Source organism: Mustelus asterias, chromosome 11 (genome assembly GCF_964213995.1).
Source record: "Mustelus asterias chromosome 11, sMusAst1.hap1.1, whole genome shotgun sequence".
NCBI lineage: Eukaryota > Metazoa > Chordata > Chondrichthyes > Carcharhiniformes > Triakidae > Mustelus > Mustelus asterias.
The window spans coordinates 20,076,834-20,089,970 of record NC_135811.1 but is presented as its reverse complement, the minus strand read 5'-3'; the positions used below and the strand labels follow the sequence as shown (position 1 = coordinate 20,089,970).

The 13,137-nt window shown below is 42.2% G+C and overlaps 2 protein-coding genes across 3 annotated transcripts in view; one reads left to right on the top strand and one right to left on the bottom strand.

Moving 5' to 3' along the window:
• Positions 1 to 11,098, bottom strand: part of rab11fip2 (RAB11 family interacting protein 2 (class I)) — an 81,914-nt gene extending 70,816 nt beyond the window's left edge. The window contains exon 1 of one of the 2 annotated variants that reach the window (XM_078223244.1): positions 10,564 to 11,098. In XM_078223244.1, coding sequence (XP_078079370.1) covers positions 10,564 to 10,916 — 353 coding nt within the window. In that variant the 5' untranslated portion in view covers positions 10,917 to 11,098. The remainder of the gene's footprint in view (positions 1 to 10,563) is intronic. The other variant, XM_078223245.1, reaches the window with a different exon arrangement.
• A 57-nt stretch (positions 11,099 to 11,155) lies between these two features.
• The window catches only part of LOC144500851 (uncharacterized), a 183,221-nt gene continuing 181,239 nt past the window's right edge, over positions 11,156 to 13,137 (top strand). Inside the window, exon 1 of the mRNA XM_078224326.1 lies at positions 11,156 to 11,248. The gene's annotated coding sequence lies outside the window, so the exon portion shown is untranslated. The remainder of the gene's footprint in view (positions 11,249 to 13,137) is intronic.

Below are 13,137 nucleotides of genomic sequence, written 5' to 3'. Positions count from 1 at the left end.
ACCACCTCCTTAATAATGGATTCTAGCAATTTCTCTGACAGATGTTAGGCTAACTGGTCTACCGTTTTCAGTCTCTCTCTTGCCAAAAAAAAAGGTATTACACTTGCTATTTTCCAATCTGCTGGATCCTTTCCAGAATCTTAGAAATTTTGGAAGAGAACAAATTTCTCTACGATCTTTGCAACCATTTCTTTTAAGACCTTAGGTTGCCAGCCATCAGGTTCTGGGAACTTGTCAGCCTCCAAGTCCAATAGTTTTTCCAGTGCCTTCTTCCTGGTGAAGGTGAATGTTTTAAGTTCCTTCCTCCCTTTCACTTCTTGATTTTCAAGTATCTTTGGGAATTTTCCCAAATCTTCTACAGTGAAGACAGACAAAATACCTGTTTCTCAAAAAAAGTATCACTCTTTTACAGATTTAATGTTGATTGATCTACATTCCTATGCATATGTGGTCAAAAGAGCCAAAAAGAGTACTTTGCCAACTGTGGAATAATCCACTCTAAGACCTGTCACCCAGTTGCTCATCAAAATTCCTAGTAACAAGCTTCGCTTTAGCCTCAAATGCTATCTGCAAGCATATTTTCAGCAAAAATCTGTGTCTAGTCTAGGTACCCTTTATGTGATACCTCAGAATAAACTCCTGGCACTCTCCGACAACCTAATTCCCCAAGTTTATTGGCAGTCACCTAGCTTCATGATTATGAGGACCTCTACTTCAAGTTCTGTGGCCTTCATTTCATTGTGTAATCCAGTGGTTCTCAAACTTTTTCCACTGGGCCGCACTTTCGGAATAAAAATTTGCTCGCACCACACCGAATTTTTTATTGATAAGAAATGCATTCAAAACCAAAAAAACACAATTCCTAGCAATGTTTGATTCATAACATAGAAAACAACTACTTTATAATATCATGGGACATCCAGAAAGTATAAAACAATCCTTGTTTAAACCATGTTTAAATGTTTCTTTGATTGTCCTTGAATTCTGCCAGACTTGCCATCCTCTCTCGCCGCACCAGTGTGGCGCGCCGCACCCCTTGGGAACCACTGGTGTAATCTATTCAAGCTATGACTTCTATCTGATACAAATTTGTTAAAACCATGATAACCATTTAATAACCATCTGTTTTCTAGAATCTATCAAAGTCTGGCTATGCCTCAAAGGCATTTAACAGATCATCTTTCCAGTTAATTTCATCCAAGAACTCTAATAGAAGATCCAAATCTTCATCAGTAGCCAAATGACAGGCATTCAGTTCACAAAATAATTTATTTCTGATTTTACTTCTTGTAGGAATGACAATGCCAAGGCGAGACCTTGGTTCCACTTTGTAGGGAGATAATGTGTGAACAGAGGTGCACTTTGTCATATACATCAGAGGGTAATCATACCCCAACAAGTTACTCTTACTTTCTGCTGTTTCTTGCCAAAGCTACAGGTAGCTTTTTTTTGCTTCCAGCCTTCACCTTTTAGCAACCACTCTCTGCTACCAGGTTATTTTGCAGAAAGGAAATTGGTACTGGATAGTACTGGAGATAATCTTCACTCAACCTTACACTTACAAATAAATATTACAAACATATCACTCCTAACTCAACAACCCCACAGTTTCAATAAATGTCTCTTTATATGTGCTCAAATGAAACCTCAAGTTAATGTTCATCACCTATATGCAATTAAACATAATATATAATTAACGTGCAGTCTTGGATAAACTGCACATTTTTCCTGATCAAACATTGGGAAGATCTCAGGCACCTGCCATAGTCTCCAGTTGAAGAATATTCATAATGTAGGCATTATTACTGATCCCAAGCTGACCTACTGTCTCTATACTTAATGGGACCATTTCCACCTTTGTTATACTGCCTGTTTTATCCTATCTCAGCCCATATGTTGCTGAAACTCTGATCCTTTTCTTTCCCATCTCCAATCCAGATTATTCCAATACTCTCCAAACCAGCCTCATATGTTCCATGCTCTCAGCTCCAGTGCATTCTGCTGCCCATATTCTACCTATACCTTTATTTGCTGACCCAAAACTCATCGCCATTGACTACCGATCACCCACAGGGATCAATTCAAAATACTTATTGTTAAATCTGTTCACGGCTTTGTGCCTCCTGCCACAAACCACGCTGATATTATCTGTGAGGGTGTCTCAACCTGAAACATTGGTTTGTAGTGGCGTATAGTTTTGTTTTTGGAGTGGTGTGAGGAGTCACATGAAATGCCCAGTAAGCGATCTAGTCCATGTCATTGTGTAACAATTAAAGACTATTTATTAAATTAAGACAAATGTACATACAAAACTACGATACTCGAGACAATTAAGTACATCAATCACCAAACACATACACAGTTTAAGTAGAAATTACCCGTTGTTCCAAAATATATCTACGATCCCTGAACTCCTCAAGACTTCCCCTTCCCAAGCAACATCAACAAATAAATAAATCTATAATTTGAATCCAGTTTATAGTGCCACATAACATGGCTGGGAAAACGTCTGTGCCTGGTTCAAAGATATTTAAACTGCCTTTACAGAGGTTTCTGCACTATCTTGGCTCTAAGACTTAAATGCAGGCCTAGCCTCCTGGCTGTGGGGTGATCTCTCAGATTAGAACATAGAACAGTACAGCACAGAACAGGTCCTTCGGCCCACGATGTTGTGTCGAGGTTGTTAAATGTAAAACTGTCCTGCCTGCTTCTGAGGGTGATGCCCGTTTTTCTTCTGATTCTTCAGCGTTGGGGACCCAGGTTCGATTACTGGCTTGGGTCACTGTCTGTGTGGAGTTTGCACATTCTCCGTGTTGGCGTGGGTTTCCTCAGTGCTCCGATTTCTTCCCACAGTCCAAAAGATGTGCAGGTTAAGTGAATTGGCCATGCTAAATTCTCCCTCCGTATACCCGAACAGGCGCCGGAATGTGGTGACTAGGGGACTTTCACAGTAACTTCATTGTAGTGTGAATGTAAGCCTACTTGTGACTAATAAAATTTTTACTTTGTGTATTTTACTGTCTGCATCACCCCACTTCCGTGACTGGAGAAAATAGTATATGTATGCCTTAACTGATCTCTGTCATCTAGGTAAGCTGTTTCCTACTAATATACCTGGTTCTGTCCAAATGCCTGCTATTCTCATTACTGGGAAAATTACATATTTTGAATACTGGCTACTACTATCATTAAGCAGATTTCTACCTGTTGCTGGGCAGGTCACATCTTATGCCCTGGTTATTGCTGTCACCAGGCAGATTCATGACACTCCCTATAACTCTTAAAATGCCTCCAGCCCTACAACCCTCAGAGAACTCTGATCTCTTATGCATCCATTCCTTCACATCAGCATTGTGAGATGGGCCTTCAGATATTTCTGTCTAAGGCTCCAAAAGTCACTTGTTAAACCCACCCCATTACCATTTCCTCCTTCAAGATTCCCCCTTAAAATCCATCCAAGTGTTTCAAAATCTCCTCCTTTGGTTTGGTGTAACGTTATCCCCTAATCTGAAATCTTGGGGCATTTCAAAAGGCCCAATGTAAATACATATTATTGAATGCAAAAACCATTCCATCCACTACAGTCGCTGCAGTACATACCATCTACAGGATGCACCTTACAAGGTTATTTCAACAGTAGCTCCTAGTTCCTTGACTGCAATTGTTAAAAAGGATAATAGGAGCTAGATCAAAGCAACATCAGCAAGTTTCCTTCTAAATTATATATGGTACTGTCATTTCTTCATCAGCACTGAAAAAAACTTTATAATTTCTTATCTAACACCACCATGGTGTCACTATAAATGCAAACATCACATGGTTCAATTAAATGCTCCAATACAATCTTTTTAAACAACTAAACAATGGGTAATAAAGGGCATAATTCTATCATTGCTGACACCTACAAAATATATAAAGAATCTGCAGCTTAGACTGAGGGGAATAATCCTAGCGTTTGTACAGTCGGCTAATTAGAGATGAATTGTCTTTTTAAAATCAGATGACTCTTGGCAGAGACAATTAGTATCCTTTAAGAACAAAGAACAGTACAGCACAGGAAACAGGCCCTTCGGCCCTCCAAGCCTGTGCCGCTCCTTGGTCCAACTAGACCAATCGTTTGTATCCCTCCATTCCCAGGCTGCTCATGTGACTATCCAGGTAAGTCTTAAACGATGTCAGCGTGCCTGCCTCCACCACCCTACTTGGCAGCGCATTCCAGGCCCCCACCACCCTCTGTGTAAAAAACGTCCCTCTGATGTCTGAGTTATACTTCGCCCCTCTCAGCTTGAGCCCGTGACCCCTCGTGATCGTCACCTCCGACCTGGGAAAAAGCTTCCCACTGTTCACCCTATCTATACCCTTCATAATCTTGTATACCTCTATTAGATCTCCCCTCATTCTCCGTCTTTCCAAGGAGAACAACCCCAGTCTACCCAATCTCTCCTCATAGCTAAGACCCTCCATACCAGGCAACATCCTGGTAAACCTTCTCTGCACTCTCTCCAATGTCTCCACGTCCTTCTGGTAGTGCGGCGACCAGAACTGGACGCAGTACTCCAAATGTGGCCTAACCAGCGTTCTATACAGCTGCATCATCAGACTCCAGCTTTTATACTCTATACCCCGTCCTATAAAGGCAAGCATACCATATGCCTTCTTCACTACCTTCTCCACCTGTGTTGCCACCTTCAAGGATTTGTGGACTTGCACACCTAGGTCCCTCTGTGTTTCTATACTCCTGATGACTCTGCCATTTATTGTATAACTCCTCCCTACATTATTTCTTCCAAAATGCATCACTTCGCATTTATCCGGATTAAATTCCATCTGCCACCTCTCCGCCCAATTTTCCAGCCGATCTATATCCTGCTGTATTGCCCGACAATGCTCTTCGCTATCCGCAATTCCAGCCATCTTCGTGTCATCCGCAAACTTGCTGATTACACCAGTTACACCTTCTTCCAAATCATTTATATATATCACAAATAGCAGAGGTCCCAGTACAGAGCCCTGCGGAACACCACTGGTCACAGACCTCCAGCCGGAAAAAGACCCTTCGACCACTACCCTCTGTCTCCTATGGCCAAGCCAGTTCTCCACCCATCGAGCCACTTCTCTTTGTATCCCATGAGCCTTAACCTTCTTAACCAACCTGCCATGTGGGACTTTGTCAAATGCCTTACTGAAATCCATATAGACGACATCCACGGCCCTTCCTTCATCAACCGTTTTTGTCACTTCCTCAAAAACTCCACCAAATTTGTAAGGCACGACCTCCCTCTTACAAAACCATGCTGTCTGTCACTAATGAGATTGTTCCGTTCTAAACGCACATACATCCTGTCTCTAAGAATCCTCTCCAACAACTTCCCTACCACGGACGTCAAGCTCACCGACCTATAATTTCCTGGGTTATCCCTGCTACCCTTCTTAAACAACGGGACCACATTCGCTATCCTCCAATCCTCAGGGACCTCACCCGTGTCCAAAGAAGCGACAAAGATTTCCGTCAGAGGCCCAGCAATTTCACCTCTCGTCTCCCTGAGCAGTCGAGGATAGATGCCATCAGGCCCTGGGGCTTTGTCAGTTTTAATGTTCCCTAAAAAACCTAACACTTCCTCTCTTGTAATGGAGATTTTCTCTAACGGGTCAACACCTCCCTCCGAGACACTCCCGGTTAACACGCCCCTCTCCTTCGTGAATACCGATGCAAAGTATTCATTTAGGATCTCCCCTATTCCCTTGGGTTCTAAGCATAATTCCCCTCCTTTGTCCCTGAGAGGTCTGATTTTCTCCCTGACAACTCTTTTGTTCCTAACGTATGAATAGAATGCCTTAGGGTTCTCCTTAATCCTGCCTGCCAAGAACATCTCGTGACCTCTTTTTGCCCTTCTAACTCCCCGTTTGAGATCTTTCCTACTCTCTCTGTATTCCTCCAGAGCTCCATCTGTTTTTAGTTGCCTGGACTTCACGTCCGCCTCCCTTTTCATTTTAATCAGATCCTCAATTTCCCTGGTTATCCACGGCTCTCGAATCCTACCTTTCCTATCTTTCCTTTTTACAGGCACATGCCTATCCTGCAGCCTTATCAATAGTTCCTTAAAAGACTCCCACATGCCAGACGTGGACTTACCCTCGAACATCCTCTCCCAATCAACATCCACCAATTCCTGCCTAATCCGGCTATAGTCAGCCTTCCCCCAATTTAGCACCCTGCCCGTAGGGTGCTAAATTTTTTTCTTCCACCACTTGGGTTGGACATTTTTTAAAAAAGATATCTGGGTACGAGTGTGTAATCATTATTCTGCAAAAATCAAAGGCAGGTACAAGTTATCTGAAATGAAAATTAAACTTCTAAAAAATTACGTTTAGGAAGGGTAAAATACTCAAAGATGAAGATTATTGGATACAAATGCATTTCACAAATACCTTCAAGATTTTTAGTTGACCAGATCTCCTATGGCATTAATCACAATAAGTCAGAAGTCTTAAAAAAACATACAGAAGTAAATGGGCATGATTAATTGCTATTACAGAGGTATGGATGCAGGGTGACTAATGCTACAAACTGAATATTCATTGGTATTTGACATACAAGGAGAAAATGCAAAAAGCAAACTGAGGCAAGGCAGCACTGTTAATAAAGGAGGAGATCAGTACAAAAGTGACAGAGGGTCTTGGATCCCAAGATCAAATGTAGAGTCGGTCTGGGTGGAGCCAAGAAACAGCAAGGGGCAGCAAACATTGGTGCGTGTCATTGAAAGGCCACAATGTGCTAATGTGGAGCATGGTATGAATCAGGAAATTATAAGTACATACAAAAAATGCACACAGTAATCATAGGGGCCTTCAATCTCCATACAGACTGGGCAAACCTCGGGCGGCACGGTAGCACAGTGGTTAGCACTGCTGCTTCACAGCTCCAGGGGCCTGGGTTCGATTCTCAGCTTGGGTCACTGTCTGTGTGGAGTCTGCACATTCTCCTCGTGTCTGCGTGGGTTTCCTCCGGGTGCTCCGGTTTCCTCCCACAGTCCAAAGATGTGCGGGTTAGGTTGATTGGCCATGCTAAAAAAAAATTGCCCCTTAGTGTCCTGAGATGCGTAGGTTAGAGGGATTAGTGGGTAGGATATGGGGGTAGGGCCTGGGTGGGATTGTGGTTGGTGCAGACTCGATGGGCCGGATAGCCTCTTTCTGTACTGTAGGGTTTCTATGATTTCTATGATTCTAATGAACAGTAATGCTGTGGAGGACAAATTCCTGGAAGTATGAGAGATGGTTTTCCAGAACAGTATTTTGAGGAACCAACTCAGGAATGGGTTGTTTTAAATCTGGTATTGTGTAATGAGAAAATGATCAATAATCTTATTACAAAGGAGCTTTTAGGGAAGGATGATCATAATGAAAGAATTTTGCATTAAGTTTGAAAGAGATGTTGTGCATACTGAAAATAAGTCTTTAATTCTAAACAAAGAAAACTATAAAGATGAGGGGCAAGTTGTCACTGGAGATTGGGAAACTATATTAAAACATTTGAAGGTAGACAGGGTGTGACTAGCATTTTAGGAATTAATATAGGATTTACAACAAATACAAATTCCCATAAGGTACACAAACCCAACAGGAAGAGTGATGCAACCATGCTAGATGAAGGAACTGAGGGCACTGTGGCTACGTTTGCAGATGATATGAAGATAGGTGAAGGGACAGGTAGTATTGAGGAGATGGAAAGGCTGCAGAAGGACTTGGACAGGTTAAGAGAGTTGGCAAAGTAGTAGCAGATGGAATACAAGGTGGGAAAGTGTGACGTTTTGCACTTTGCTAGGAAGAAGAGGAGGCGAAGACTATTTTAAAAGTGGGGAACGAATTCAGAAATTGGAAGCGCAAAGGGACTTGGAGTCCTAGTTCAGGATTCTCTTAAAGTTAACTTGTAGGTTGACTTGGTAGTCAGGAAGACAAATGCAATCATTCATTTTGAGAGGATTAGAATACAAAAGCAGGGATGTACTGCTGAGGCTTTATAAAGAACAAAGAACAGTACAGCACAGGAAACAGGCCCTTCGGCCCTCCAAGCCTGTGCCACTCCTTGGTCCAACTAGACCAATCGTTTGTATCCCTCCAGTCCCAGGCTTCTCATGTGACTATCCAGGTAAGTCTTAAACGATGTCAGCGTGCCTGCCTCCACCACCCTACTTGGCAGCGCATTCCAGGCCCCCACCACCCTCTGTGTAAAAAACGTCCCTCTGATGTCTGAGTTATACTTCGCCCCTCTCAGCTTGAGCCCGTGACCCCTCGTGATCGTCACCTCCGACCTGGGAAAAAGCTTCCCACTGTTCACCCTATCTATACCCTTCATAATCTTGTATACCTCTATTAGATCTCCCCTCATTCTCCGTCTTTCCAAGGAGAACAACCCCAGTCTACCCAAACTCTCCTCATAGCTAAGACCCTCCATACCAGGCAACATCCTGGTAAACCTTCTCTGCACTCTCTCCAATGCCTCCACGTCCTTCTGGTAGTGCGGCGACCAGAACTGGACGCAGTACTCCAAATGTGGCCTAACCAGCGTTCTATACAGCTGCATCATCAGACTCCAGCTTTTATACTCTATACCCCGTCCTATAAAGGCAAGCATACCATATGCCTTCTTCACCACCTTCTCCACCTGTGTTGCCACCTTCAAGGATTTGTGGACTTGCACACCTAGGTCCCTCTGTGTTTCTATACTCCTGATGACTCTGCCATTTATTGTATAACTCCTCCCTACATTATTTCTTCCAAAATGCATCACTTCGCATTTATCTGGATTAAATTCCATCTGCCACCTCTCCGCCCAATTTTCCAGCCGATCTATATCCTGCTGTATTGCCCGACAATGCTCTTCGCTATCCGCAATTCCAGCCATCTTCGTGTCATCCGCAAACTTGCTGATTACACCAGTTACACCTTCTTCCAAATCATTTATATATATCACAAATAGCAGAGGTCCCAGTACAGAGCCCTGCGGAACACCACTGGTCACAGACTTCCAGCCGGAAAAAGACCCTTCGACCACTACCCTCTGTCTCCTATGGCCAAGCCAGTTCTCCACCCATCGAGCCACTTCTCCTTGTATCCCATGAGCCTTAACCTTCTTAACCAACCTGCCATGTGGGACTTTGTCAAATGCCTTACTGAAATCCATATAGACGACATCCACGGCCCTTCCTTCATCAACCGTTTTTGTCACTTCCTCAAAAACTCCACCAAATTTGTAAGGCACGACCTCCCTCTTACAAAACCATGCTGTCTGTCACTAATGAGATTGTTCCGTTCTAAATGCACATACATCCTGTCTCTAAGAATCCTCTCCAACAACTTCCCTACCACGGTTCTAGTCAGACCATATTTGGAATATTGTGAGCAATTCTGGGCCTCATATCTAAGGAAGAATGTGCTGGCATTGGAGAGGGTCCAGAGGAGGTTCACGAAAATGATCCAGGAATGAAAAACTTGACATAGGAGTAGTATTTGAGGACTGAGTCTGTGCTTGATGGAGTTGAGAAGGATGAGAGAGATCTCATTGAAACTTACAGAATGCTGAAAGGCTGGATAGAGTGAACAGGGGAAAGATGTTTCCATTAGTATGCAAGAGTAGGATCCAAGGACACAGCCTCAGAGTAAAAGGATGACCCTTTAGAACTGAGAATAGGAGGAATTTCTACAGCCAGAAGTTGGTGAATCTATGAAATTCATTGCCACAGACGGCATCAATTTCCTCTGAAATTATTTGACAAACAAGAACTCTCAAACTCCGAGTTCAACCCGATTCTGAAGCAAATAGAATTGAGAGTCCCCATTTCAGCAAAACAATTTCAAATTCTCTCTAGTCTCACATCAGGCCTAGACTCCAGATTTGGGCTGCATTTGTTTCATTCACTTTTCTTTACACTTGATGCTTTTACACTACAATTATGCAAAGACAAATCAATTTAGACTTCAGGTCAACACCTTTTCACAAATATTATGGAATGAAAATGTGTTAATTGAGATCACAAGAAAGACTCACTTTTCTGATGCAGATTTCATTACGAATATAACAGACGTTGTGCAACTTGGATGCAAAAGAAAGTGGTTTGCCATTTCACCAAAAAAGTTATAACATGTAGAACATTTCTTAGTCTATTACTGCTGATAGGATATCACATACCAACATTTGCATGTAATGTCCTTTCAATACATAATCTGGACTGCACAATAGAACAAAAATTTGAAAAAGGACTATAGTGACAGTGCTTTTATGCAATTCAAATCACTCCCCAAGCATCTTAAGTACTATGGTTAATCTGCTGCCAGTCTGTCTGCGGGGTGTGGCTGTTTTAGTATTCACTTTCATACCCGAGTCAAAAGACACAAAACATGGACAAACTACTACTATGTATAGTGAATTATTGCACATGTATCATCTGAGGGGGAAAAAAGAAAGATTCAAGGTGAATAACTGAAGTCCTACTTACCTTTTAACTGGATTGCAAATTTATACAACAAATTAAAATGGACTGTTTAAAAAAGGGGGAAAACACTTACTCTTTTTGCCTCCTCGATTTGTTTTCAAAAAGTTCATTGAGGCAAATGGCTACCTGACCCAGGAATTTGTCCAGCCCGACCAGTGAACGGTGCATGACAATCAGGTGGAGGATGTACTTCTCCGGGGTTCCCTGCAGCAGCAGCCCAGGAAACTCGAAGGACACCTCCTCCTTCCATGTCGGGCACAAGGTCTTCTCCGCCACCGAGGTGGAATATTTCTCCTTGCCCAGCTGGATGATGGTGTACGTGTCGTTGGTGCCGCTTTTGCCTTTGGGGTTGAGATCCCGGGCTTGCATGACAGTCACTTGGACATGGGTAGGGAACCATGTTTGCGACTGCTCCGCCAGCATCATCTGTCTGTTTCTCTCTCTCTCTCTATTTTTGGTTCAATTATCTCATTTGTAAACTCGGCGTACGTTCAAACTCAAGGCTGTCTTGGCCTGGTCGGCGTTCACATTCCCCCTCGCCGCCGGGGCATAAAAGGCCGAAACGTGAGGAGAAGCCCCGTCTCTCCCATCCTCGCCGCGTCCTGATTGGGGAGGGGAAAGGTCAGAGGTGAGAGTTGAACCCCCCCTCCTCCCTCCCCGTTACCCATAGCAACGCACTTGGCTTCGGGAACACAAGAGGATTTGTCCTGGCTGCCAACACGCGAGGCCTGCCCGCATTTCAAACCCTTCTGCCAGAGGTAAGCAGAGTATTTACACTGACAGAATAATAAAATGTGCTATGCAGGGAAACCTGGTGTAGAGGAGAGCTGGCTGAATGGAATTAGGGATGCGCATTCAACATTATCAAGTAAACCCGAGGGGTAACGGAGATTGAAAATCCCATTTTTGCACAGAGGAAGCTGTCTTTACTTTTTAAGAATGCTGGAATGCATTAAAATCGGATCTGTTTTACTTATATATAAATATATGGGTGCTCCTTAACCAATTACTCCCCACCTCCTAATCCTATAGCTCCAACTCAGCTCTGAGGGTAATTAGATATTTACTGGTTGGAGCCCCTTTTTTGCAGGCAAATTCTCACTGGTAACATCACACAGCACCTTAATATGGGGTGAGATCAACCTCAAGCAGGTTAGAAAGTTGCACTTTTAAATTGACAATCCATATTATGGCATCTCAGTGTAAATAGAGGAAAATTTTGAATAAAGGAGCACTTATGATTGCTAGATTCTTTTGAGCAAAATTCTCAATTTTCATTTCGGATAATGATAACGTATTGGAGTATGTAACTGTGCCACAATTTGTCATTCTTTTCATAAGAAAAGACATATTTCTCAAAATTGTGATATTTTATGCGTATGGAGGATCTCTAATTATTTGTAATGGAGAATGTACCATTTCTTCCAACATTAAAGCTGAGTAACATCCAATTATTGTCTGTAAACATAAAATAATAATCATAACGTACTTGTGTTATAACAGAAAGCTGGCATTTATATAGAATAGAATAGAAACCCTACAGTGCAGAAGGAGGCCATTCGGCCCATCGAGTCTGCACCGACCACAATCCCACCCAGGCCCTACCCCCACATATTTTACCTGCTAATCCCTCTAACCTACGCATCTCAGGGGCAATTTTAACCTGGCTAATCAACCTAACCCGCACATCTTTGGACTTTGCACATATAGCACCTTTCATGATTTTAGGATGTCCCACAATTAATGAAATAGTTTTGAAGTATAGCAATATTGTAATGTAAGAAACACAAATATTGTTTGTACAGATAAATCAATAGTTACAAAATACTATGAAAAGTACTTAAAGCTAAAGTACTTATAGCTTAAAAATGACATCCCAAAGTTGCAGTCAATCAAGTATTCTTGAAGTGTAGTCACTGTTGTAATACAGTCTGTTTGCACACAGCAAGCTCAAATGTGATAATAACCAGACGATCTGTTTCTGTAAAATGGATTGAGGGGTGAATGTTGATCAGGTCACTGGTCATAACTTCCCCCCCTTCTTTGAAAATAGAATCATGGGATCTTTTATGTCCAATCAAGAGGGGAGAAAGAACCTCAGTTTAGTTTATCATCAGAAAGGCAGCACCTACTTAGTACTGTACTGGAGTATTAATCTAGAATTGTATGCTCAATTTTCTGGAATGGGTCTTGAGCCCTGACTTTATGACTGCTGGCTCAGAAGTGAGAGTGTTACCAATTTATCCATGCCTGACTGCTGCAGTAAATAGGATATTGGACTAATGGCACAACTATCCATTACATACAAAACATAGTTTTATTGATAACAATCTTGTTTAGTGCCATGGGACATTGTGTTATTTTAAAGGCAATATGCAAATACATCATATATTTGAAAGACACTATGTAAATACATAATATAAACAAAAAGTACTGAAATACTTAGCATTTTAGGCAGCATCTGTGATGAGAAATAAAGTTAATGGTTCAGGTCAATGACCTTTCATCACAGCAGGTTTTTGTTATGTTACTGCATATTGTTTTGTCAACAAAATTGTGTTTGTTGTAATCATATGTTGAATACCATTTTGTAGGTCTTAGTGAAGTCCTTATAATTTTAATAAGGTTAACTGCAGGTATTTATTAC